The following is a 26,995-nucleotide window of genomic DNA, read 5'->3' as shown; positions in this document are numbered from 1 at the left end:
GGAGAAGAGGGACAAAAAAAGTGGGTTGGGGGCAGAGGGGGCAAGGGGGAGAAACAGAAAAGAGTAGGCAGGCAGGCAGGGAGGCAGGAGGGAGAGAAGGAAAGGGGAGAGCCTGCAGGGACTGCAGGGAAGTGGAAGAGCAGAAGGAAGAGAATTAGTAGGGAAATGAGGTTCCCTCTTCCGTGGATCCCAACTGTGTCCTGGACTAGTTCTATATTAGCATGTAGCTTTTGCATGGCAGAGTATTCACTCACATGTGCATGGGTATTATTTGGGCCAGGGCCATTGCACTCGGGAAAGGGGGCTTAACACTACTCCCCTGCTCCAGTTTCTTAATGTGAAACGATCCTTGAGCGCTGCTAATTGCTCCGTTGGGGAAACGTATGTGCAGTCCCTCAATGTACAGTTCCCCTCCGTTGGGGAAACGTATGTGCAGTCCCTCAATGTGCAGTTCCCCTCCGTTGGGGAAACGTATGTGCAGTCCCTCAATGTGCAGTTCCCCTCTGTTGGGGAATCGTATGTGCAGTCCCTCAATGTGCAGTTCCCCTCCGTTGGGGAAACGTATGTGCAGTCCCTCAATGTGCAGTTCCCCTCCGTTGGGGAAACGTATGTGCAGTCCCTCAATGTGCAGTTCCCCACCTTTGGGGAAACGTATGTGCAGTCCCTCAATGTGCAGTTCCCCTCCGTTGGGGAAACGTATGTGCAGTCCCTCAATGTGTGGTTCCCCTCCGTTGGGGAAACGTATGTGCAGTCCCTCAATGTGCAGTTCCCCTCCATTGGGGAAACGTATGTGCAGTCCCTCAATGTGCAGTTCCCCACCGTTGGGGAAACGTATGTGCAGTCCCTCAATGTGCAGTTCCCCTCCGTTGGGGAAACGTATGTGCAGTCCCTCAATGTGCAGTTCCCCTCTGTTGGGGAAACGTATGTGCAGTCCCTCAATATGCAGTTCCCCACCGTTGGGGAAACGTATGTGCAGTCCCTCAATGTGCAGTTCCCCTCCATTGGGGAAACGTATGTGCAGTCCCTCAATGTGCAGTTCCCCACCGTTGGGGAAACGTATGTGCAGTCCCTCAATGTGCAGTTCCCCTCCATTGGGGAAACGTATGTGCAGTCCCTCAATGTGCAGTTCCCCACCATTGGGGAAACGTATGTGCAGTCCCTCAATGTGCAGTTCCCCTCCGTTGGGGAAACGTATGTGCAGTCCCTCAATGTGCAGTTCCCCTCTGTTGGGGAAACGTATGTGCAGTCCCTCAATATGCAGTTCCCCACCGTTGGGGAAACGTATGTGCAGTCCCTCAATGTGCAGTTCCCCTCCGTTGGGGAAACGTATGTGCAGTCCCTCAATGTGCAGTTCCCCACCGTTGGGGAATCATATGTGTGGTCCCTTGCTGGGGCCACTTGAAGTTGAGAAAAATGTCACGAGGAGGGAAGGCTTAAGCCCCTCTCCCTGGACACTCAGGCATCTATCCGAATTGAAGCTTCCAATTAATTTCGGATCACAGAACCCTGAGAGCACATCTGGTGGACAAGACTGGAGTGGGCCATGGGAGAGAGCCAAGGTCTTGTCACGTGTAGGTCGCTCCTAAGGCTCTGGGATCTCAATCTCACCACTCTGCTATGCCGGCAGCTCTCCTCGCGATAGTCCCTGTTTTCGCACTGTGAACTCACTGTGGATCTGTGAAGCAGACTGAGTGCTACTGTGCCTGCGTAGAGCATGCCAAGTCCCTCTAATGCCCTTGTGCAAAAGCGTGGAGGGTTTCTGACATCTGAGATCGGCCAAAGCACTTCTCTTTCATTTGCCTGTTTGTTTCTACCTTCTCCGTCCAGCCTGTTGGAGGCTGGCCTTTAATCATCAGGGATTTCATGAAGATTTTAAAAAGTGTATCCCTTACTGGGGGAAGTATATTGGGGGGGGGGAAGGATACAGCTTAGGTAGGCATGATCCAACCCTTTCGCAAAATGCAGCTTTACAGGGGGGAAAACTCAACGTGTTTTAGAAACAGCCACAAAATGAAGTTGACGATGTTGTTGCCTTGTTTTCTATGCTCTTTGAGGGGTTGACTGTCAGGGCTTGGATCTCGCGTAGGATTTCTGTGGGTGCAAGGAAGTGGGCACTTGGTGTTGATCCCTATCCCCTGTGGCAACCCCAAATGCCCTAGGAAATGCTGACCCCCAAGGAGTAGCGTGGGAGAAATCGGAGGTCTCCCACAGGGGGACCAGTCGGCCAAAGTTGCCTTCCCTTGGGCCGGTGGAAATGCTCAGTGGGATACAAACCCCTCTTTTCACCTTCAGGAGGCCATACAGCACGGTTCATACTTTGGAGAAGAAAAGAAAATAGAACGAGGAAATGTTGAAAAAGCATTGCACACAGCTGACAGAATTATTGAAGGTAGGTTGTCGGATGGGCTTTGAGTGATCTTGCGGTGTTCCTAATACAGGGCAGATCCATTCACGTAGCAGGCACATCATACATTCACACGTGCACGAGCTGTTCTCCCACATATCAATGCATTTGCTGGTTACTCTCTTATTTTTTTATTCATTTATTCATTTATATCTCATTTATATTCCACCTTTCTCTCTGAGACTCCAGGTGGATTACACCATGTGAGTCAGCACAGTCCATAATAGCTCACCGTGTTCAGAAAAGAGGCCCGTGTGAATTCACTCTTAGTTGGTCTGCTCGAGACCCCTTTGGTTGTGGGTCTTCATTTTTTTTAAAACTTGGACTGCCTTATTTGTTCCTTGATATCCCTCAAGCGTTCTTTGCTTGGTTCGTCTCTCCATCCTCCAGGTAGCGATATGGTCTACTTAAGATTGATTCCACTTGATCATTTATTCTACAACTGCCATGGGTTTTTCATGCTGTTTTATGAAGTTTATCTTTAAGCTTCCCTTTCTCCAATTACTTCCTCCACTGTGAAACTAGTGCCCTTATGTTCCTGAATGGATATTTTATATGGAAGTGGGGAGGTTTTAATTACTCCTATGAAGTCCAGGTTTTACCAAGATCCTTAGCACAGAAGGAATCCAAAATTGTTGTTCAGTCTTTGCCGGGAGACAGGGAGATGGCTTTTGATAATTTTATTTATTGATTTAAAACTTTTATATGCTGCCTTTTCACCCAAAATAAGATCCCCAGGGCAGCAAAAAAACAAATATTAAAACATTAAAATAACATTTAAATTGCCTATATAAATACCTTAAAATGTATAGACATATAAAAACAAACACACACACAACCACGGAGGAGGGCCAATAAGACTTTTCAAATAAAAGTCTTCACCCAAAGTTTTCACTCGCAATGACAGAGGGAGACAGACAAAACTCCCAGGGGAGGGAGTTCCAAAGTTTTGACGCCACAACCAAGAAGGCCCTTTCTTGGGTTGCCACCCATCTGGCCTCAGATGGCCAAGACACCAGAAGCACCACCGCTGAAGATGACCAGAGCTGACAGGTAGGTTTCATATGAGAGATGGCTGTCCTTAAGGTGCGTTGGCCCGAAGCTGTATAGGGCTTTAAGTGTCAAAACCAGCACCTTGAAATGGGCCTGGAAGCAAATTGGGAGACAGTGTAGCTGGAACAAGAGTGGAGTGATATAGACCCTACAATCCACCCCCGTCAACATGCTGGCCACAGCATTCTGTACCAATTGCAGCTCCCGGACAGTCATCAAGAGCAGTCCCACATGCAGCACATTGCAGTAATCTAATGTAGATGTTACCATGGCATGCACCACAGAAGCAAGATCTTTCCCACTCAGGAAGGGCCACAGTGGCTTACCAGGCAGAGCTAATAAAAGGCACCCTTGGCCATCACTGCCACCCGTTTATCCAACAGGAGGACAGGGTCCGGCAGCACCCCCAACCTACAAACCTGCTCCTTTGGGGGAGTGCAATCCCATCCAGAACCGGAGATCTATTTCTGGGTCAAACCCTTAGTACCTCCAGTAGTACCTCCACCTTGTCTGGAGTAAGTTTCAGCTGGTTAGCCCTCATCCGTCCCAAAACTGTCTCCAGGTACCTGTTCAGAGTTTCCGCAGCCTCCCTGGGATCTGCTGGAAGTGCAAGGTAGAGCTGAGTGTCTTCTGCATGTCGGTAGCAACTCAGCCCAGAGCTCCAGGTGACCTCTCTCCCAGCAGCTTTACACAGATGTTGAAAAGCAGGGCGGACAAGATGGAACCTTGTGGAACCCACTAAACAAGACACCAAGAGGGGTTCTCACTCTCATAGTAAACTGGCTGGCACCATGTGTGCGGCAAAAGCCATACTATGGGCTACCACAGATAAAATGGAGGCTTCCACTTACTCCGGTATGCAGAAAAATAAGACTTTATAGGTAACCTAATAGAAAATGAGGGAGGACACCCACAAAGGGGTGGGGCAGCAGTCCCCCCAGTACCACATGCTGAAACCGACCTTCAAGGTAGATCTGAAAGCGCCACAAAACAATGCCTCCCAGTCAACACCCCAAAGGCAGCCCAGAAGGACGACACCATGACCGATGGTATCAAAAGCTTCTGTGAGGCCCAGGAGAAGAAACAGGCTTGCAGTGCCCCATCCAGTTCCTGGCACTGGACATCCACCAGGGCACCCAGTGCCATTTCAGTCCCATGAGCAGGCCTGAACCCAGATCGGAACAGATCCAGCCGTCCACTTCCTTCCGTCGCTCAGCCACTGCTCATTCAATCCCCTTGCTCAGGAGCGGCACGTTTGAGACTGGGAAGCCGTTATTCAGCTCTCCTGGGTCCAGAGTAGGTTTCTTCAGGAGGGGACACACCACTGCCCGCGTCGAAACATCCCAAGTTCTTCTCCACTATCTGCTAAGTTATCTCCATCATCCACAGGGGCTGCTTGGGCTCTTTGACAGGAGAGAGGGCACCTTGGAGCAGCCACATCAACCGTCCAGGGAATGTCCTCATTCCAGAGTTCAACCAGGGTATCGACAGAAACGCTGACCATATCAGTCAACCAATGACATATAAAAACCAGTCAGATTCATCACGCTTTGAGGACAGACCTCCTTAACTGAACCCCCACCCCTGTGGACTTTGGGTACCCCTGTAAGTCTAAACCCCAGCAAGTAGCCATCTGCCCATGAGAAGGGCATTCTCTTGAATTCCCCCTCCACCTTCAGATCAATTTCTTCCAGCCCCGAGCAGAACACTAGGTCAAGGTCAAGAACACCAGAGCGCAGTGTGGTGGGCCTGTTGTATTAGATCCCACAACAGCATTGTGTATGTGGACAGTGTCAGAACTGTGGCTAGATAAAATCCTTACTCCAGTCTGCCTTCTGCAATTAGACAAAAGTCCATTGTTTCCAAAAAGCATTTAATGAAGAAAAAGATTATTATAGTCCACTGGCCTGAATGCAGTATCCAGGTTGGTACATATGCATTGTTACCAATGCTAGGCAAAGCAAGAGATACATATTAAGTATCATAGCTGACCCATCCTCCCCCCACAGTTCTCATAATATTCCCTTTGAAGCTGCAAAAGCGAAAGCTTCCCCAAGGCCGGTTCTTGGTGGAACGTCGGTAGCCAAAACAATGCGGGTCTGTGAGATAGCTGCCTGGGAACCTCTGCACCTGGGGAAGAAAGCACTGAACACTGAAAGGATTAAATATGGAGTCGGTTAAGCATAGGTATACAAAAGAGCGTTCTGATCCTGACATTCTGCCCCCCCTAAGAAGCCCCCCCCCGGTTTATGTGGATAGCGAGAGTGGAACGCTTTCACTAGTCTAGGGGCATGAACATGTACAGCACTGACCCACTCATCAAACCCAGAATCAAAGTCCTTCCACCTAATTAGGTAAAACAGCTGGTTTCGTTTAATTTTTGAGTCCAGTATTTGTTGTACTTCGTAGTGGGTCTGGTCATCGATTAACGTTGGAATAGGGGGGCCTTTGATGTGCCACTGGTTATCTGTTGGAGCCCTTTTTAGGAGGCTGACATGGAAAGTATCATGCACGTAGCGTAGGTTCTTTGGCAAATCTAAAGCAACAGTCACTTTGTTGATCACTTTACGCACTGGGAAAGGTCCTAAGAATTTCAGAGCTAGTTTTCTGCTGGTTTGGGATAATTTTAGGGTTTTTGTAGACAGATAGACAAGATCGCCAGGTTGTAAATCCCATTCCGCCGCACGGTGGCGGTCTGCATATTTCTTGTAGTCTTGTTTGGCTTTGTCGAGGTGTTTTTTGATTTGAGCCCATTGCTGAGCTGCTTCCCCCCACCACTCGGTAACGTCTTGAGAAGCTGTGATAGGAGGGGGGAGCGCTTCGAACGGGAACGGCTTGAAGTGGAAGCCATAAATTACTTTGAAAGGAGTTTCTCCGGTAGACGCGTGTACACTGTTATTATAGGAGAACTCTGCTAACGGGAGCAAATCAATCCAATTGTCTTGTTGGAAGTTGATGTAGCATCTTAGAAATTGTTCTAATATCTGGTTAGTTTTTTCGGATTGTCCGTCTGTTTCTGGGTGGTGGCTTGAGCTGAGCCCTTGTTCAATTCCCAGTAGTTGCAAAAGCTCCCGCCAGAAGTTGGCAACGAATTGCCCGCCACGATCCGAAATCACCTTGGATGGAAAAGAATGTATTTTCACAATGTTTTTCATAAAAATATCAGCTAGTTTTCTAGCGGAGGGAATGGTGGTACACGGTATAAAGTGTGCTTGCTTGGAAAACAAATCGACCACGACCAAGATACAATTATGTCCTTTAGAGGGAGGTAGGTCAGTAATAAAGTCCATAGAAATAATCTCCCACGGTCGACTGGGCGTTTCTAAGGGTTGCAAAAGTCCCGGCGGTTTGCCTTTTCGGGATTTGGCGCTGAGACAGATGGGGCAAGAGGCTACGTATTGGGAAATGTCTTTGCGCATGCCTGGCCACCAGAATTGGCGTTGCACCAAGTGCAGCGTTTTTAGGTAACCGTAGTGTCCCGCTGTGGGGGCATCGTGACATCGTTGTAAAACATCCTTTCTCAGACATTTAGGCACATAAAAACGGTTTCCCCAAAGCCATTCCCCCGTGGCGGATTGTTGTAGTTTGCCTTTGGGCGCCTCCCCCCCCTCCTTCTCCACTTCGGCTTTCAGCTTTTCTCTCCACCCCTGATCGGGTGACGGGGAGGGCTTAGCACGGCTGCGCGTAGTCATCACACCCCCTAATTGCGTAGGCGAAAACACCGTGTCGACTATCTCCTCCCTTTTGCTTTTATTTTTTTTTTTTTGAAAAATTTTTATTGGGTTAGAATCCATTATTTTTACATTTACATTCAATTTTCCCCAATTTTTTCATCTCTAACCCCCTCCCTTTCCCCCCCTTTTTGTTGACTTCCAACAGCTTTCCAACCCTTTGTCCCCTTTCCCTTACTTTTATTAGCTTCCTCTATCTAAAACAAATATATATTCTCCATTATTCTAAGCAGTACATCTTTAACTATTTAACATTGTATGCCCAAACTGTAAGTCTTTGTTTCCATCTTAGATAAACAATTTATCCCATTTTTCAATTTCAAATATTTCTATATATCATAAACCATATAGATCATACATTCGTTTATGTCAAACAATTTGACTTATTCTCTATATATTACTCATTCTATCTTTTTATAATAATTCTATATATTTCTCATCACGTAGTCAATCAATTTGACCCATCTAAATCTTCAGACATTCAGTTTGGTACAAAACTTACCAGAAAGAAAGAAAATATTGTTAGTTAATCAATCCTTATATTTAGTCCTTATAATTAATTATTTTCTCTATGTTCTATTTGTTAACCTATATATATCTATATATATATCAATCTATTAATCTGACTGCTTATTAATTTGCATTTATCTCTTCTCCCCCCGGTAAAGTCTCCCCCCTCTACTTCAATGCTTCAGTAGTTCTCAAACTGCCACAGTTTTCCTCCCACCTCCCATTTCTTCTCCAGGTATTGTTTCAGCTTCTCCCAGTCTGTGTTGAACTGCCCTGAGTCCAGATCTCTCAGTTTTCTTGTCATCTTATCCATTTCAGCCATATACAGCAATTTGTAAATCCAATCTTCAATAGTTGGCACTTCTTGTACTTTCCATTTTTGCGCATTCAAAAGTCTAGCTGCTGCTGTCATATAAAATATCAACGTCCTGTATTGGGCTGGAATTCCCTCCATTCCCAAGTTCAGTAGCAGGAGTTCTGGGTTCTTATTAATTTGAAATTGTAAAATTTCACTCATTTCTCTTATTATTTCCCCCCAGTACTGCCTAGCTACCTCACACGACCACCACATATGATAGAGGGAGCCCTCATGCTTCTTACATTTCCAGCATTTATTAGAAGTATTCAAATTCCCTAGCGCAATCTTCTTTGGTGTCATGTACCAACGGTAGATCATTTTGTAGATGTTCTCTTTGATATTAGTACATGTCGTTGTCTTCATTGTAGTTTTCCACAAGTATTCCCATGCCTCCATTGTTATTTCTTTATTAAAGTTTATAGCCCATTTCACCATTTGTGTTTTGACTATCTCATCCTCGGTATACCACTTCAACAGTACTTGGTATACCTTGGATATTCTTTTCTTATCTTCTTTAAGAAGGGTCTGCTCTAGTTCCGAATTCTCTATTCGTATGCCCCCCTTTACAGAGTCCGAATTATATAAGTCTCTGATCTGTCTATACTGGAACCAGTCGTAGTTAGGTGATAGTTCCTCTTGTGTCTTTATTCTGAGTTTGGATGCTTCAGTTTTAGTTATTTCTTTGTACGTTAAACATTGTTGTTCATTGTCAACAGCTCTCGGGTCTATCACCTCATATGGAACCACCCACAAAGGAGTTCCTTCTTGTAGATAAATTCTGTACTTCTTCCAGATTATGTATAGACTTCTCCGAACAAAGTGATGCAGGAACATCGAGTTGACCTTTACTTTGTCATGCCATAAATATGCGTGCCATCCAAATATTTTTTTATATCCCTCTAGGGCTAATAGTTTCTTGTTCTTTAATGTCATCCATTCTTTCAACCAAACTAGGCAGATTGCATCATGATAAAGTCTCAGATTGGGCAGTTGCATTCCGCCTCTTTCCTTTGCATCTTGTAAAACTTTCACTTTCACTCGAGGCTTCTTGCCTGCCCAAACAAAATCTGATATTTTCCTCTGCCATTTTTCAAATTGTTTGGAGTCTCTGATGATTGGTATTGTCTGTAGCAAAAACATTACTCTTGGTAACACATTCATCTTAACTGCTGCAATCCTGCCCAACCATGACAAATTCAATCTATTCCATTTAATCAAGTCTCTCTCTATCTGAGTCCATAGTTTTTCATAATTGTTTTTGAATAGATCTATGTTCTTTGCAGTTAATTCGACTCCCAAATATTTCACTTTACTTGTTACTTCACAATCCGTTGTTTCCATTAACAATTGTTGTTTCTGCTTAGTCATGTTTTTGCATAGTATCTTTGACTTCTTTTTGTTAATGAAGAAACCTGCCAAGTCTCCAAACTCCTTGATCTTATCTATCACTCTTGGCATGTTCTCCAATGGGTCCTCTACAATTAACATTATGTCATCCGCAAATGCTCTGACCTTATATGAATAGTCCTTTATTTTTATTCCACGAATTTCCTCATCTTGACGTATTTGTATCATCAGAATCTCCAATACTAGAATGAACAACAATGGAGATAACGGGCAACCTTGTCTTGTTCCTTTACTTATCGTCAATTTCTTGGTCAATTCATCATTCACCACTATTGCTGCAGTCTGGTCTCTGTAAATTTCCTTAATTGCTCTGATGAATCTTTCTCCCAATTGTAGCTTTTCCATAGTGGCAAACATAAAGTCCCAGTTTAAATTGTCAAACGCTTTTTCAGCGTCTACAAAGAAGAAACCAACCTCTTTGTCACAACGCTTGTCATAATATTCAATAGCATTAATCACTGTCCTTAAATTGTCTCTTATTTGTCTGTCTGGCAAAAAGCCTGCTTGTTCCTCCTCTATGACTTCCGAGAGCCACCCCTTCAATCTCTCTGCCAATATCTTCGCAAAAATTTTATAGTCATTATTGAGTAGCGATATAGGTCTATAATTTTTCACATTAGTCAGGTCTTGGCCCTCTTTTGGGATCAATGATATATTCGCTTCACTCCAAGTGTCTGGGATCCTTTGATCCCTTAAAACCCCATTCATCACCTCTTTTAGGAATGGTGCCAGTTCATTAGCCATTGTCTTATAAAATTTAGCCGTAAGTCCATCTGGCCCTGGCGCCTTTCCTAAATTTGCAGATTGTATTGCCTTACTTATTTCCTCGTCAGTTACTTCACTGTTCAACTTATTTCTCCAAGCTTCCGAGATTTCTGGAAGTTTGGTTTTCTCCAGATATGACGCTATTGATTCTTTGTTTACTTCTTTTTTATTATACAGCTTAGCGTAGAATTTATAAAAGGCTCTACAAAAGGCTCCCTTTTGCTTTTATGTTGGGGCATGCGTGATAGAGCGTCAGCGAGGAAGTTAGTTTTGCCTGGTAGGAAGTTTAATGTAAAATTGAACTTCGAGAAGAATTCCGCCCATCGCAATTGCTTGGCGTTTAGTCTGCGAGGGCTGCGCAGGGCCTCTAAATTTTTGTGATCCGTCCAGACTTCGAATGGATGTCGGGCTCCTTCTAGCCAATGTCTCCAATTTGTGAGCGCTGCTTTAACAGTGAAGGCTTCCTTCTCCCACACATTCCAATTTCTCTCTGCTTCAGAAAACTTTCTAGAAAGGAAGGCGCAAGGTTTGAGATTCCCGTCCTCTCCTCGTTGCAATAACACACCCCCAATTGCCATATCGCTGGCATCGACCTGTACTATGAAGGGGCGGTTTTCATCGGGGTGTTGTAGGACGGGTTCTGAGACAAATTGCTCTTTTAACTGATTGAATGCTGCCTCGCATTCGGGTGTCCATGAAAGCTTTGCACTAGGTTTCTTTGCTTGCTCCCCCTTGTCTTTCGTTTTTAACAATTCAGTTAAGGGGAGCGTGGTCTGGGCAAAATTAGCAATGAATTCTCTATAGAAATTGGCAAACCCTAGAAACGACTGCAATTCTTTTCTGGTGGAGGGGACTTGCCAATTTAATACCGCTTGTATTTTTTCTGGGTCCATTTTCAAGCCCTCTGACGATATACAATAGCCCAGATAATTGAGTTTTGTTTTGTGGAACTCACATTTGGAAAGTTTAATAGGCAGTTTGTTATTCATGAGTGTAGTTAGGACCTTTTGTACAAGTTCCACATGTTCCTCCTCTGTTTGCGAGTAAATCAACACATCATCAAGATACACCACTACACCCTGGTACAGAAATTCATGTAGGACTTCATTGATCATGGACATGAAAACTGACGGGGCGCCAGTCAAGCCGAAAGGCATTACTAAATATTCATATTGTCCGAGTGGGGTATTAAACGCGGTTTTCCATTCATCCCCTTCTCGGATACGGACATGGAAATAAGCATCTTTTAAATCCAATTTAGTAAAGATCTTACCTTGGGCCATGACGTTGAGTAGATCTTTGATGAGTGGAATGGGGTAGGCGTTGCTAGCGGACACAGCGTTCAGTCCCCGAAAATCAGTACACAGTCTCAAGCCCCCATCCTTCTTTTTCACGAACAAAACTGGGGCTGCATGGGGACTATTAGCTGGGCGGATGAACCCCCTTTGCAAATTGAGATCAATGAACTTCCGAAGTTCGTCTCTTTCATTGGGGCTCATAGGGTATAACCGACCCTTTGGTAGTGAAGCCCCTGGTAAAATTTCCACAGCACAGTCTGTCCTCCTATGCGGAGGAAGAGTATTGGCCTCTTCTTCTGTGAAGGCTTGAGTGAATGCCCTATATTGTTTAGGTATTTGGTTAATTTCTTCTTGGGTGAGTAGAGCTGCATCAGATATAGTGGGATTCCTTCCCCAGTTTTGATCCCAACGATGATTTTTGCAAGCTTCATGGGTGAAAGTAATACTCCCTTCTGCCCAATCGATGTGGGGGTTGTGATCACACAACCATTGGCTTCCCAGTATCAGGGGATATTTAGCTGAGGCACTAATGACAAAGGATCTGATTTCCCAATGTGATCCCATGCCGGTTATGATCGGAGCAGTCTCTGTGGTAACCGGATTCATGTTAGTGCCATCCATTTGTTCAAAAATGACAGGTATATCCAAATCTTTCACTGGAAGTACTAGTCCATTAACTAAGGCAGGTGCAATAATATCTCTAGAACAGCCCGAATCAATAAGGGCTTGCACACGGATGTGCATCTTCTTGTCCGCATTTACTAACGTCACAGGAATGAACAGTATGGACCCCGGGGGTCGGTTTAACACCGGACCAGACTTACGTGTGATCTGCCGTTTGGGTCCTTTTACGACAGATCCATTTCGTTTCCCGACTCCGGGCTCTCGGGATTGCCTTCCCCGATCAGGGCTGTTTGATCGTCTTCGGTGATCTCCTCCAACTCCAGTCCTCTATCTGGGAAACTTTTTCTGGGCGCTCCCCTACTCCTCGGGGCAGCTCTTGGTACCGGAGAAGGACGCGGCAGCGCCGGGCTGGTTAGGGTAGCTGGGCGTCGTAATTGGAGCGGAGGTCTTTGGACAGGCCGATATGGGCATTGCGCTGCGAAATAGCCACCCTGGCCGCACTGTAAGCACAATCCCTGTTGCCATCTAGCATCTCGCGCTCCCCGGGTGGCATACCCAGTTCCCCGGCTCCCTCTCAGAGACAAAGGTGTGGAGGAGCGTCTTTGACTCGGGGGTTGCTGATGTTGTTCCGCTAGGCGAACTTCCAGGAGTCTATTTTCTACTTCGCAAGTCAACTGTATCCATCCTAAGAGTGTAGGCGGATTGTCTTGCATGAACGCTCGGTCTAGTAATTTTGGATTCAATCCTTGTTTATACAAGATGATCTTGGTGGACTCCTCACACCTCGGGCATTTGGCAGCGAGCTGTCGGAATTGTGTGGCATAGTCTCTAGCCGACATGCTGCCTTGCCTAATTGCTTGCAACTCCGTTCTAGCCCGAGTTTCCTCCAAGGGATCTTCATATTGCGCCCGAATAGCATCCACTAGCCCTTGGAGAGTTTCTAACTCGGGGGCCCCCACATTATATAGTCCCACGTACCAGTCAGCCGCTTTACCTTGGAGACGCGATCCCAGATGCTCTATCTGGCTGGCTTCGTTTCCAAACAGGTGTCCCCAACGATTAAAAAATTGCACCACTTGTACCAGGAAAAATCCCAATTTGGAAGGGTCTCCATCAAAAGTAGCGTCCAGTTTGACCCATCCCATGGGTAAATCCTGTCTGGGGGTTTGGTCTGGCATGGGATAAACGTCCATTGGCCCCAGTTGCAGCGGAGGCTGGCGCGGGTGGGAATGCGGTTGAGGTTGGGGGACCGGTTGCCTTGGCGTTGGCTGCGGGTGCAGAGGTTGTAGAGGCGGAGGGGCCACCGGCCCCGTTAGCAGTATTGACCCCGGAGATGGCAGGGGTCCCCTCGGTGTCGGCTGGCGCGGCGTCGGTCGGGTTGGCGCTGGTTGGGTGGGACGAGGTCCCCTCGGCGAGGTCTGCGTTCCTTGAACCACCCGCAGCGTAATTGGTTGACTTGCTTGAGTTGTTGGTGGGTAAACTATAGGGGAGGTCGGCCCACGTGGTTGTGTCGGCAAAGTTCCTGGAACCACCGTCGGTGTGGTGGGCTGACTCGCTTGGGTGGTTGGTGGAGGAATTATAGGGGAAGCCGGTCTGTGTGGCGGTTCTTCCTCCTCCTCCTCCGTCTCCTCGCTGCTGCTGGTATCAGTGGTTGCGGGCTGGTCTGGGTACCGGTCATCCGGACACGGTTCACCACCTTCTCCCGTCAAGAGGGATCCCCCTCCAGTGGCCCCAATCTCCTCACCCGTTTCCGACGGTTGCTGCGGCCATATCTGTTCTTGCAAGTTAGCCAGACTCTGGCTAATTCCAGACAGGCCCGTTGGTGGGGCCCGGTCTCTGTCTCCCGCCACTAAAACTGAAAGCAGATGTACAGTGTTGGCTAGACTCTCTTCCATATTCTGTAGTCTATTCTCCAATCTCTGTACTCTGTCTGTGGACTGCTGCGGATCCCCTGTATCCCCAGTAGTTGGAGGGGTTGTCGGGTGGTCCGTGCTCAGCGTCTGTTGCCACGGCAGGGGTGCTTCCACCCCCTGTTCCTCTTGCGACCGCGCAGCAAGTACACCTTTGGTTAATCCAGTGATTGCTGAAATCCCAGAATCAATGGCAATGGTTCTACTCTGGAGCTGTGCCCATTGATGCTCTCCAACATCTGGCTCCCCCGCTCTCGGGGTGACTTCGGAATAGTCCCAGCTCAGAGCACTTTGTTGGGAAGTATTCCCTTCCGTTCGCTCGGCCGTCCGGTTCCAGAACAGCCATGGACGGCCCTCAGCTTGCTCCGGTATAGATCCCAGGCTACGCCGGCTATCCAACTGTATTTGGGTAAACATCGCGCTGATCCTCCGCTCCCTCGTTTCTCTGGGCCGGGCGCCCCACTACGTCGGGGTCGGCACGCTGAACAATGAAACGGCTGATGCGCTAGGCCTCGTTCTCTCTGTACTGGGAGCGAGGGTAAAAATAGTTGTAACCGTGGACCCTTGTCTCCTTGGCACAACTTGAGACGATTCCGAGCCTCGAGGACCGGGAGAGACATACGGATCGAACAAAGGGTCCCGGGGCGGGACAGCTTTGGAGTCCGTTTGATCCAGTTGAGGCATTGGAAAAAGGATTGGTAACAAAATGTCAGAACTGTGGCTAGATAAAATCCTTACTCCAGTCTGCCTTCTGCAATTAGACAAAAGTCCATTGTTTCCAAAAAGCATTTAATGAAGAAAAAGATTATTATAGTCCACTGGCCTGAATGCAGTATCCAGGTTGGTACATATGCATTGTTACCAATGCTAGGCAAAGCAAGAGATACATATTAAATATCATAGCTGACCCATCCTCCCCCCACAGTTCTCATAATATTCCCTTTGAAGATGCAAAAGTGAAAGCTTCCCCAAGGCCGGTTCTTGGTGGAACATCGGTAGCCAAAACAATGCGGGTCTGTGAGATAGCTGCCTGGGAACCTCTGCACCTGGGAAAGAAAGCACTCAACACTGAAAGGATTAAATATGGAGTCGGTTAAGCATAGGTATACAAAAGAGCTTTCTGATCCTGACAGACAGTGTGTTCAGGCACTGTCATCTGCAGAACTTCTGCTGCACTGAAATCACTTGGGGGAGGGCATGCCTGCTTGCTTACCTCTTTGTTTGATTTTTAACAGGTGAAAACCACATTGGAGGGCAAAGACATTTTTACATGGAAACCAACAGCACTATCGTCATTCCAAGAAAAGAGGACAATGAAATGGACATATACGTCTCCACCCAAGATGCTTCAAATGTACAGGTAGCTCCAACTGAAGTGTGTTAGAGGGCCTGAGATTGGGGCTGGACCACAGGGTGTCTCTCTCCCCCCCCCCAAACATTAAAGGTAATATGAAAGAGGCTTTCGTTGCTCATGGTGTGTTACCTCATCACAGCATTACTTCTAGCAAACCGGTTTGGTGGTTCTCTTTCCCAAATCCCCCACAACCCCTTTTTGACTATAACAGGACCCCATGGACAGCAACGTCTTTCTATAGTGCTCAGATATAACTTCTCTTTAATGTAAACAGTTTCCACACAAGCTTGATTAGGTACTCCCACTTTCACATCATTGTGGTCAGCTATCAGTGATTTCCAAGAGCAGAGTTGCAATAGAGGAAGTCAAAAACATTAACGAACACATCCAAATATTGGGCGTGGCATGCCTTTAAAACGATTTCTGGTTATTCTTGTTGTCTAGTGGCTAAGCTAAGCCCCAAAGAGCCTGTTCATCTTCTAGCTTTGCCAAGGACACAGCTGTTTGTGGTGCTGGACAGAGCAGTGAAGAGGCAGCCGTTTGAAGAGGCAGCTTTTGTGAGTTTCTGATACTGGACGATGCCCCTGAGTGGGTGTGGAGGTGAATACCTGCTGCCCCCATGGCCCCTGCTCCCCCCCTCCTGGGTTGGCCCTTCAGAGGCCTGGCAAGCCTGGAGGAAGGAGTGCCTGTCTCCGAATGCTGGTCTCCCCAAAGCCCCGCTCCATATGCTGCTCCAGCCTGGGTAGGGAGAAAGGTAGCTTCATCTTCGTGGCCTCTGTGCAGGCATTCATTGTGACTGCACACACACAAGGCCAGCCACAGAGAAGGTTTCCAGAGCTTTCTAGAAGACTGGGAGTGCCCCTTCTCCCTTTGGCGTTTTCCTGCCCAAAACAGCACATGGTCAGGAGGAAGGGTGCCATTCTCTCAGCTCCCTTTTTACCCCCTCAGAGAGCAGATCTCCATCGCCATTCTCTGCTTTCCCCTCACCTCATCCTTGAGGCTGAGGGGAATTATTTGTTTTAAAAGTGTTTAAGCCTCACTGGGATGAGCTCCATGGCACAGAGTGGTAAGCTGCAATACTGCAGCCCAGGATCTGTTCACGACAGCTTCCCCCCACTTTGGTATGCTCCGAATATTTACAGAGCATACTAAAGCAATTTAAATTCCCGAAGCCAAAGTGGTAAAGTGGTAATCCGAAGCCGAAGCTGTAAACCGAAGCGGGAAAACGGAATTTTTACCCTTGTACACCCCCCTAGTGAAGAGTACAACTACGTTTAAAGAAGAACATTTCTGGCTTTCCCTTCATCATTCTGGCTCAAGAGAGGCCTCTTCAAGAGGCTGGAAAATGCCAGCCCAATTGAAGGCACCTGCTCCCTCCCTGGCCCCCTTCATTACCAAGGGCTAAGTCCCGAGGAGTGGCGTCTCAGAACCTCCCCACGACGGCTCTTCCCCAAGGCTGTGGCTTCGTGCCAGATTTTTACATCTCGCCCACCTCTGCGTTTGCTCTGTGTAAGGAAAGGACACCAGAAAGAAGGAAAGAGTCTAATGCAAGGATCTATATTCATACAAACTCTATTACACCTGGACCTGTTGCAATAACCTTGAATGCACTTTCTGTATATTTATCTTGAATGCACTTTTTGTATATGGGATTTACTCTTGTTCCTGTAAGAACAACACAAATATGAATGAATGTTTAAATCATACAGCACTGGCACTTTAAAGATTGAATAGTTTGTGAAATATTGTTCTATTGTATTCCCCGTGGGCTTGCCCTTTTTTCACACCAGTTTGTTACGGGGTTTGCCATCCCTCCCCTGCTTCTGATCCCAGCTGGGTGAAGGGTGGAGTGGGCATTGCCATCTGGTCAATGACTGATCTCAGCCGGGTGATGGGAGCGGGCATTGCGACCTGCTCCGTGCTTGATTCCAGCTGGTGAAGGTGTAGGGGAGGGAATTGCCACCTACTCCACTCTTGATACCAGCTGGCTGAAGGGGGGGACAGGCATTTCCACCTGGTCCATGCCTGATCCCAGCCTGGTGAAGTGGGCAGACATTGCCACCTGCTCCACTTCTGATCCAGGCTGGGTGAAGGGGGGTGGGTACTGCCTCCTGCTCCCTGCCTAATTCCAGCTGAGTGAAGGGGGCAGGCATTATGGCCTGTTCAGTGCCTGATCCCAGCTGGGTGATGGTGGGGGACCTGCATTGCCATCTGCTCCACTCCTGCTCTCAGCTAGGTGAAGGTGGGGGGTGGGCATCACCACTTTCTCTGCTCCTGATCCTGGGCTGGTGAAGGTGGCAGGCATTGCTACCTGCTCTGTGCTTGATTCCCACCGGGTGAAGGAGGTGGGCATTGCCACCTGTTCCACTCCTGATTCCAGTTGAGTGAAGGCAGGGGGTGGGCATACCCACCTGCTTTGCACCTGATTCTAGCTGGGTGGAGGCAGGGGGAGGGAATTGCCACCTACTCCATTCCTGATCCCTGAAGATGGGATGGGCATTGCCCTCTGGTCTGCGTCTGACCCTGGCTGAGTGAAGGGGGGTAGGCATTGTCACCTGCTTCATGCCTGATGCCAGCCAAGTCAAGGGGGTGGGCTTTGCCACCTGATACGATTCTGATTCCTGCTGGGTGAAGTCAGGAGGCTGGCATTGCCATCTGCTCCGCTCCTTATCCCAGCTGGGTGAAGGCAGGGGGCAGGCATTGCCACTTGCTCTGCTCCTGATCCTGAGTGGGTGAATGGGGCGGATATTGCCACCTTCTCCATTCCTGATTCCAGCCAGGTGAAGGGGGTGTGGGCATTGCCACCTGCTCCACTCCTGATCCTGGATGGGTGAAGGGGGCAGATATTGCCACCTGCTCCATCCCTGATTCTGGCCAGGTGAAGGGGGTGTGGGCATTGCCACCTGCTCCACTTCTGATCCCAGCTGGGTGAAGGTGGGGGGCAGGCATTGCCACCTGCTCTGCACTTGCTCCCAGCCTGGGCTTCCCACTACTGTGCGCTCTCAGGAGGGATGGGCTGCCTCGTCTGGGCTTCCGTCCATGGCAGCGCCCACTGGATATGCACCAGGTGAGTTGTCAGGAATACATTTTGCCTTTTATATAGTAGGATTTCAATCCTGCATCCACAAAAGTTTCTGAAAATAGCATTTATGTGCACGAAATTTAGAAAAACAAGATTTAATAGGAAGAGTTGGAACAAACATGCACCAAATACTATGGGAAAAGACGGGATTGTGTTATAGCCTGCTTTCTTCTTTTTCACAGGAATTAGTGGCTACAACATTGGGTGTCCAGTCGAATAGGATCAGGTGCCACACAACACGAGTTGGTGGAGGTTTTGGAGGGAAAAGTACAAAACCTTCATTTTTTTCCGCCGCAGCAGCCATGGCAGCGCACAAGTAAGCACTCTTATTCTCCATCATCTGAAAAAGTGACTGAGGCGTCTTCAGACAAGCAACCAAATCTGAATTTAGGGAGTGGAGAAAGGGCCATACAATTGTACGTTTCCTGTCTTCTTGCATACAACCTCCCCTTCCTATTCAGTTTTGGCATCATATGTGGCAACTGCCACCCAAGGGAAAAAAAGAAAGCAGGTCATAGAATCATAGAATCGTAGGGTAAGAAGGTACCTCCAGGGGCATCTAGTCCAACCCCCTGCACAATGCAGGAAATTCACAACTACCTCCTGTCCGCACCCCCAGTGACCCCTGCTCCATGCCCAGAAGATGGCAAAACACCATCAGGATCCCTAGCCAAACAGGCCTGGGGGAAATTGCTTCCTGACCCCAAAGTGGCAATCAGCATTACCCTGAGCATGTAAGAAAGGGCCATGAGAATAAGCACTGATGTAACCCTTCCAGCCCTCCCTCTCATGATCTTCCTAGGTTCACAGAATCAGCACTGCTGTCAGATGGCCATCTAGCTTCTGCTTAAAAACCTCCAAAGAAGAAGAGCCCACCACCTCCCGAGGAAGCCTGTTCCACTGAGGGACTGCTCTCACTGTCAGGAAGTTCTTCCTAATGTTTAGCTGAAAACTCTTTTGATTTAATTTCAACCCGTTGGTTCTGATTCAACCTTCTGGGGCAGTGGAAAACAACTCTGAGCCATCCTCTGTAAGACAGCCCTTCAAGTACTTGAAGATGGTTATCATATCACCTCTCAGTCGTCTGTCTCCTCTCCAAGCTAAACATAGCACACTCCTTCAACCTTTCCTCATAGGACTTGGTCTTCAGACCCATCACCATCTTTGTTGCCCTCCTTTGGACACATTTCAGCTTTTCTATATTATTCTGAAATTGTACTGCCCCAAACTGAACACAGTACTCTAGGTGAGGTCTAACCAGAGCAGAGTAGCGCAATACCAACACTTCGCATGATCTGGGCACTACGCTTCTGTTGATACAGCCCCAAATCCTATATGCCTTTTTAGCTACTGCATGACACTGCTGACTCCTGTTCAGTGTGCGGTCTGCTAAGACGCCTAGATTCTTTTCACACATACTACTGCCAAGACAAGTCTCCCCCATCCTATAATTATGCCTTTGATTTTTCCTACCTAAATGCGGAACTTTGTATTTATCCCTGTGGAAATTCATTTTTTTGTTTTAGCCCAGTTTTCCAGCCTGTCAAGATCATCCTGTATCCTGACTCTGTCTTCTACTGTATTTGCTACCCCTCCCAATTTAGTACCATCTGCAAATTTAATAAGCATTCCTTCTATTCCTTCATCCAAATCATTTATAAAAATGTTGAACAGGTCTCAGGACTGATCCCTGAGGCACTCCACTTGTCACTCTTCTCCATGAGGATGAGGAACCATTAACTAGCACTCTTTGGGTGTGATCTGTCAACCAGTTACAGATCCTACAGTAATGGGATCCAAACCACATTTTACCATCTTGTTGACAAGGATATTATGTGGAACCTTATCAAAAGCCTTACTGAAATGGAGATAAACTATGTCTACAGCATTCCCCTGTTCCAGCAAGGTAGTACCTTTCTCCAAAAAAGAGATAAGGTTATTCTGACATAACGTGTTCTTGAGAAACCCATGCTGGCTCTTAGTAATTACAGCCACCCTTTCTAAATGCTCAAGGACTGACTGATGATTTGTTCTAAGACTTTCCAGGTATAGATGTCAAGCTGATGGTTCAGTAGTTACCTGGATCCTCCTTTTTCCTCTTCTTGAAGATGGACACAACATTTGCCCGCCACCAATCTTCTGTCACCTCGCCTGATCTCCTATAATTCTCAAAAATAATGGACAGAGGCTCAGAAAGTACATCTGCAAGTTCATTTAGTACCGCTGGGTGCAATTCATCTGGCCCTGAAGACTTAGTTCTATTTAAAGAAACTAGGTGTTTACGTACTACCTCTTTGCTGATCCTAGGCTGTAACTCCCTTCCCCCATCATGTGTTCTGTTATTGCCATGTTGAGCACCATCTCCCTCACAGGAAAAGACTGAGGAAAAGTAGGAATTGAGCAGTTCTGCCCTCTCTTCATCACCTGTTACAATTTAACTTCAATTTCCCTGCAATGGGCCTACCATGTCCTTGCTCTTTTTCTAACTTTGAACATACGCAAAGAACCCTTTTTTTGTTGTTTTTAGCATCTCTTGCTAGCCTAAGCTCATACTGAGCGTTAGCTTTCCTAATACTCGCCCTACAAGCATTGGTAATTTGTTTATATTCATCCTTGATTATAAGTCTTTTTAATTTCTCAACTCATTAGAAAGCTGTTTATGGCGCCATCTTAGATTCTTTACTCTCCTCTCATTTTTCCTTCTTACAGGAATTGTTTGTGATTGTGCATTTAATATTTCACCTTTAAGAAACTCCCACCCCTCTTGAACTCCCTTCTCCTTAAGTATTTCTGACCACGGGATTCTACCCAGTATAACTGTCATGCCATTTTGATGTGTTGTCCTGGTTAGCATGAACAATTGCTACTGCTGTATCTTGTTAGCAGATTGCCAATGCCTTAATGACTTTTCCTTTTCACAGGCTTCTGTACACAAGTAGTTATCAGTTACTCATTCTTTTGCCTGAGCAATGTTGCTTCCTAATTTTCTGTCTTATGTGATGTCTGGCTCACAAAAGTTCCAGTTCGAGTTTGTTTATGGTTAGGAGGAGAGAAGTGTTTAATTGAACTGTTCCCCCCCTCCCCCCGCCCAGGTCTCTATTCTCATCAATGTTTGTGTTGTGTTTCGATGTCTCCTTACTTCTGAGTAATCCCTATGGACCTTCTATGGATTTGATTTGATTCCTGAATAAAACCTCTTAACCAAGAATGTGGATTTCTTGCTGTAAGGGTACAGGGTCGGTCTGCCATAGCCTGTCAACCATAGACTGACAATAACTTTCAGTTTCTTAAAATTTGCTTTCCTGAAGTCCCACCTATATGTCTGACTATTTACAGCTTTTCCCTTCCCCAAGACTGTAAATTCCAAAATTATATAGCCACTGCTACCCAGGGTCCCCTACTTTCACCTCGTCAACCAGTTCTTCCCTGTTGGTGAGAATCAAGTCCAAGATAGCAGAACCCCTTGTTTTCCTCTCTACTTTCTGAAAAATGAAGTAATCCGCAGGAATTTATTTAGCAAAGTTAAACTTTCATTTTTAGCAGAGTTAGACTTCCAACTGATATTCGGGTCATTGAAATCTCCCATGACTAATGTGTCCTGTCTCTTTGTGAACTTTGTAATTTGTTTTACGAGCATCTCATCTAAGTCCTCTGCCTGGTCATCTATAGCGAACCCCCACCATAATATCACTATTATTTCTTACTCCTGTTATTTTTACCCAGATTCTCAACTGAACTTCCATGCTCTGATACATCTATTTCCTCACAAGTATATACTTCCTTTACCTATAATGCTACTCCTCCCCTTCCTTATTTGTTTATCCTTTTTAAACAAGTTGTATCCCTCACTCCTAGTATTCCAATTGTTAGTGTCATTCCCCCAAGTTTCAGTAATGCCTGTTATGTCATAGTCCCCTTCTTGTATTAGGACTTCAAATTCCTCCTGCTTGTTTCCCATACACTGCACATTAGTGTAGAGACCTTGGAAGCCATGAGTTATATACCCTGAGGTTTTTGTTTCTTTGCTTACCTGCGAGTTAATGTTTCCTAGCATATGTTTCAATCCCCGCAAATCTTCAGCATTCCCTTCTCGAGTTATAGGCTTTGAATTATTGTCTCTCTCCCCATAAGATTTAGTTTAAAGCCTTCCTTATCAAGGCTCTTACCAAAGACATTTTTTCCTACTCTCATGAGGTGCAAGCCATCTCATGATAGAAGAACTTCATCTCAAAAGCATAAGCCATGATCCCCCCAAAAAACCCCTTTCCTGATGACATCATCTACGTAGCCAGTCATTTGTTTACAGTATTCGTCTTTCCCTTCCTAAGCCACGACCTTCAATGGGAAGAGCTGACAAAAACACAGCCTTTGCTCCCAGGTCCTTAACCTTTTTACCCAGAGCCATATATCTCTTTTAATGCGTTCTGGACTGTACCGGGCAATATCATTTGTTCCTACATGGATAAGCAAGAAGGGATAAAAATCTGTGGGCTTGATGAGTCTTCCTACCCTTTCTGTCACATCCTGGGTGCGTGCATACCTGGGTGGTAGACAGCATACCTCTCGAGACAACAAGTCCAGTCAGCACACATTACCCTCTACCCCTCTCAGTGGGGAATCCTCAGTTACCAGCACACGCCTTCTCCTATATTGGGGAGTGGAAGCTCGAGTCCTCTCATTCACAAGTACCTGAGAAATAATATCTATGTGGAGATCCTTTAACTGAGTGCTTAGCATCAGAGTCTCAGAAAGTCTCCTGATTTTCCTCCTCCTGATTTCTTCCATGTGTATGCCTCTTGTATTGGGTGCTCCTCCAAATCCTGAGATACCTTTCCCTCCTCCTCAAAATCCTGAGATACCTTTCCCTCCTCCTCAAAATCCTGAGCTACCTTTCCCTCCTCCTCCTCCTGTTGCCCTCTCAAGAGTGGTTCATACATTCTGTCCATTAACTCTTCCTTCCCTTATGAAATGGAGGGTGGACAAGCATGCCTCCAGTCCCTGTATCTTCTCCTCCAGGAGGCCTATCAACTTGCACTTGTTGCAAGTGTAATTTTTGTTACCCTCAGGTAAGAATATGAACACACCACAGACTTTGCATGTCACACTCCTAAATGCTAAGCTATTTTTCTGTGAGCAACCAAGATAGTAAACAATTATATATTTTAATAGTTTTATTATTCTAAATCTAAGTCTAAAATAAAAATTAACAAATAATAACAATAACAATAACAACATTCAATTAGTATATCATCCTTCAGGACAACTTAACGCCCACTCAGAGTGGTTTACAAAGTATGTCATTATTATCCCCACAACAAACACCCTGTGAGGTGGGTGGGGCTGAGAGAGCTCTGAGAGAGCTGTGACAAGCCCAAGATCACCCAGCTGGCTTCAAGTGGAGGAGTGGGGAATCAAACCCAGCTCTCCAGATTAGAGTCCCACGCTCTTAACCACTACACCAAAGAGTGGAGAAACAGTCCTGTGGTGAAAGTTATTGAATATATAGTGTAAATTATAGTTCAGTGTAAAAAAAAGGTAACGATAACATTAAGTAATTATAAAGATATGAGGTAAATGTGAGGTGACATTAACTTCTCAGAGGAAAGTTCTTCTTTAATTTAAAAAACAACAACTATATTTGGTTCCTGTTATCCTTTAGCCTAAGTGTGTGTCTATCTTCAGCTTAGTATTAACTAAACTACAAAAGTATAAATAAAAATGTGGGGCCATGTGAGAGGGCCAGGTAGGAGACCTCTATTCCCATGTGGGAGCCAACCCAGTAGCCCTCTAGCCCCACAGGACCCCCTCCTTCCCTCCGGTCCCCTTCAGCCGTGGAGCAGGCAAGGGCCTTAATGGCTGCCACCACTCTGGTCTGGGAGTTCAACTCAGGGAGAGCCCAGCGTTCCCCCCTTCTTCCTTTCACCCTTTCAAACTACACCCCTCTACCGGTGAGGGCATTGCAGGGGCCTAGTCAAGCTTGAGAAGTGAAGCCCCAACAAAGTAAAACAAACTGCTTGGTTAAACAGGTGGGAACAGAAATGCTTGCGAGCAACAGTTTAACTGGGGATGTGGTTATAACCAGCAGGCAGGCCAGTCTCCCCCTGGGGGCAGAGGATCTCATTCCCCCAGCTGCTGCCCCCCAGCACCACTCACCTGGTCAGTGGGGAGGGCATGTGGGGAGGCTGACCGGAGCATGTGGTGAAACCACAGAGTTTTGCCCCAATACCCAGCCATGTGCAGGCGTCACTTCCAGGCCCATCGGGCATCAGCGTGTTGCCGGCAATGTTATGATGTCACTGACAAGCCTCGCCACAGGTAAACTGACAAATCTCTATCTTAGTTTAATCCTGGTTTGTTGTCCCCTTGATGCTCCATGCCCCACCTCCATTCCCCCGGCAAGTGTGGCTCATAAACTAAACCACTCTTGCTTTCAGCCGCCTCTCTCTAGCACAAGCCTTTCCCTACCCTTGGCTCCAATGATGCCTTGCAACAGATTCTGACTCTCCGAAGCTCATGCCCTGAAAATCTTCTTGGTCTCCAGGGAGCTCCTGCACTCGGATTGGCTGTTCTACTGCAGGCCCACGCGGCTGCCCCCCTAGAACAAGCATCCTAGTAACTGTTACAAGACGAACTTTTCAGGGGGCAGGATGGAGGGGACGCGAACTCCCTACCCCACAACAAAGTCTCTCCCTTTCTATCCAGCCTGAGCTGCTTGCTCTTGCTGTTCATTTCAAGCAATTCACCAGCATGTTTCTTATGTGAGCAGAAACTGTTGGGCAGTGGAGTGGGCAGTTGGTAAGGAGTGTTTGCAGAGAGTCAAAAACCTGCCCCAGTAAGTGAGTGAAAAGATGGGGAGGAGGGACGCTATGGGAGCTGGAGATGCAGTGCGGCTTTCCTAGCAGCTGGTCACAGCCGGTTGGAGGAGAATGTCCTGTCTCTTTAGAAGAGGCTTGTGTGTGGAAATGGACGGTTGAAGGTTTTCAAGGCATGGTATATACTAATCCTATTCGCCTTCGGCCACACTGAATCTGGGATTTGCTGATCACGTGTAAGCCCAAACCAGTTTTCACTAACTAATCACAGCTAAATGAAGCCATTGCTTTATGGAATGTCTGAACTGAGCCATTATCATAAAACACATAATTAATTAAAGCAATTTCTGTTACTAGGGTGGGGTTTTTTGGAAGCAGCAGGTTGGATCCAGACCCAATTGGCCGTTTGCATTGATTCCTCCTTCCTGCTGTGTAGCCCCACGTAATTCCTCGGGTTCCCCTATCCCCCAGGAGTGGCATTTTGTAGGGGGTGGGCACACAAGCTCCGTTCCACTGATGGAGCCACCGTGGTGCAGTGGTTAGAGTATTAGACGAGGTATGGGAGACCCAGTTTCAAATCTCCACTCTGCCATGGAATGTTGCTGGCTAACCTTGGGCCAGTCACACATTATCAGCTTAACCTACCTCACAGGGTTGTTGTTAGGATAACATGGAGGAGTGGGGAATGATGTAAGCCACTTTGAGTCCCGACTGGGGAGAAAAGCGGGGTATAAATGAAGTAAAGAAATAAATAAAACCCAACCCAGTGTTATGAATGGGTTTGAGTCTATGTATTTAGGTACTTTGCAAGTTTCACCTAGGTCATGAAGTCTGATGTTTGTCCTCATAGCAGCCTACCCTTAACTCAGCAGGAGTTTTTCCTCTGTCTGTCTGTCTGTAGAACTGGCTGCCCAGTTCGTTTTGTTCTGGAACGAGATGATGACATGATCATACCTGGAGGCCGACACCCTTTTTGGGGGAAATACAAAGTAAGCAATACTGGTTCTTCTGCCGTGTTCTGCTTAGGTAATACAAAAGATACAGTTTCATATCCTCTGGTCTAAATTTTTCCTCACTACTCAATACTTTCTCACTTTCTCAGAACTTCTGAGAGATTGCTGTGTCCCAGAAGTAATTATTCCACATGGTGCATCAATAGTGTCGCCAGGCCCCTCTACCCTCCTGGGGGGACGGGGGGGAGCTGGTGCTTACCTCACGCCAGCAGCGTTTCTCCTGTTGTGTGTGTGTGCACAAAGTGCACACATAGTGCACACACACTCTCTCGGCACATGCAGGATGACATCATTTTCGGTGGTGATGTCATTGCAAAGGAAGCACAGGAGCCTTCGCCCAGCCGGCATGACAACGTCTCTCCCAGAAGTGCTGTCATCGTACCCTGTCCCCCAGAGTGCACGCACCACGCTTGTTCCCAGGGTACCTGCCAGTGGTGGGCAACCTCCAGTAGGGGGCTTGCCCTCGCCCGGCAATTACCGGCGGATGGGCAGGAAGGAGGCAAACCCCAGGAGTTTCCCTGCCACTGGTGGACCCCTAGGAACCCTCCGCATCAACCATCTAGTCAACAATGAAAATTATGCACAAGCAGGAACCCGGAAAGACTTGTGGGGGTGTCTTATTTCCTCCTCACCCCCCACCCCCTGGTCAGTCCCTTTCCCCCTTCCCTGAAAGC

General features: G+C 46.9%; 1 protein-coding gene across 1 annotated transcript in view; it reads left to right on the top strand.

Annotated features, from left to right (window-relative positions):
• LOC129324156 (aldehyde oxidase 3-like) overlaps window positions 1-26,995 on the top strand; it is a 151,105-nt gene that overhangs the window by 65,240 nt on the left and 58,870 nt on the right. The window contains exons 20-23 of the mRNA XM_054971196.1: window positions 2,293-2,389; window positions 15,296-15,420; window positions 18,679-18,812; window positions 26,210-26,297. Of these exons, the coding sequence (XP_054827171.1) occupies window positions 2,293-2,389; window positions 15,296-15,420; window positions 18,679-18,812; window positions 26,210-26,297 (444 nt within the window). The remainder of the gene's footprint in view (window positions 1-2,292; window positions 2,390-15,295; window positions 15,421-18,678; window positions 18,813-26,209; window positions 26,298-26,995) is intronic.

The sequence above is a fragment of the Eublepharis macularius genome, chromosome 2, assembly GCF_028583425.1.
Source record: "Eublepharis macularius isolate TG4126 chromosome 2, MPM_Emac_v1.0, whole genome shotgun sequence".
Classification (NCBI taxonomy): Eukaryota; Metazoa; Chordata; class Lepidosauria; order Squamata; family Eublepharidae; genus Eublepharis; species Eublepharis macularius.
The sequence above is the reverse complement of the archived record's forward strand: the minus strand, read 5'-3'. Positions and strand labels throughout refer to the sequence as shown.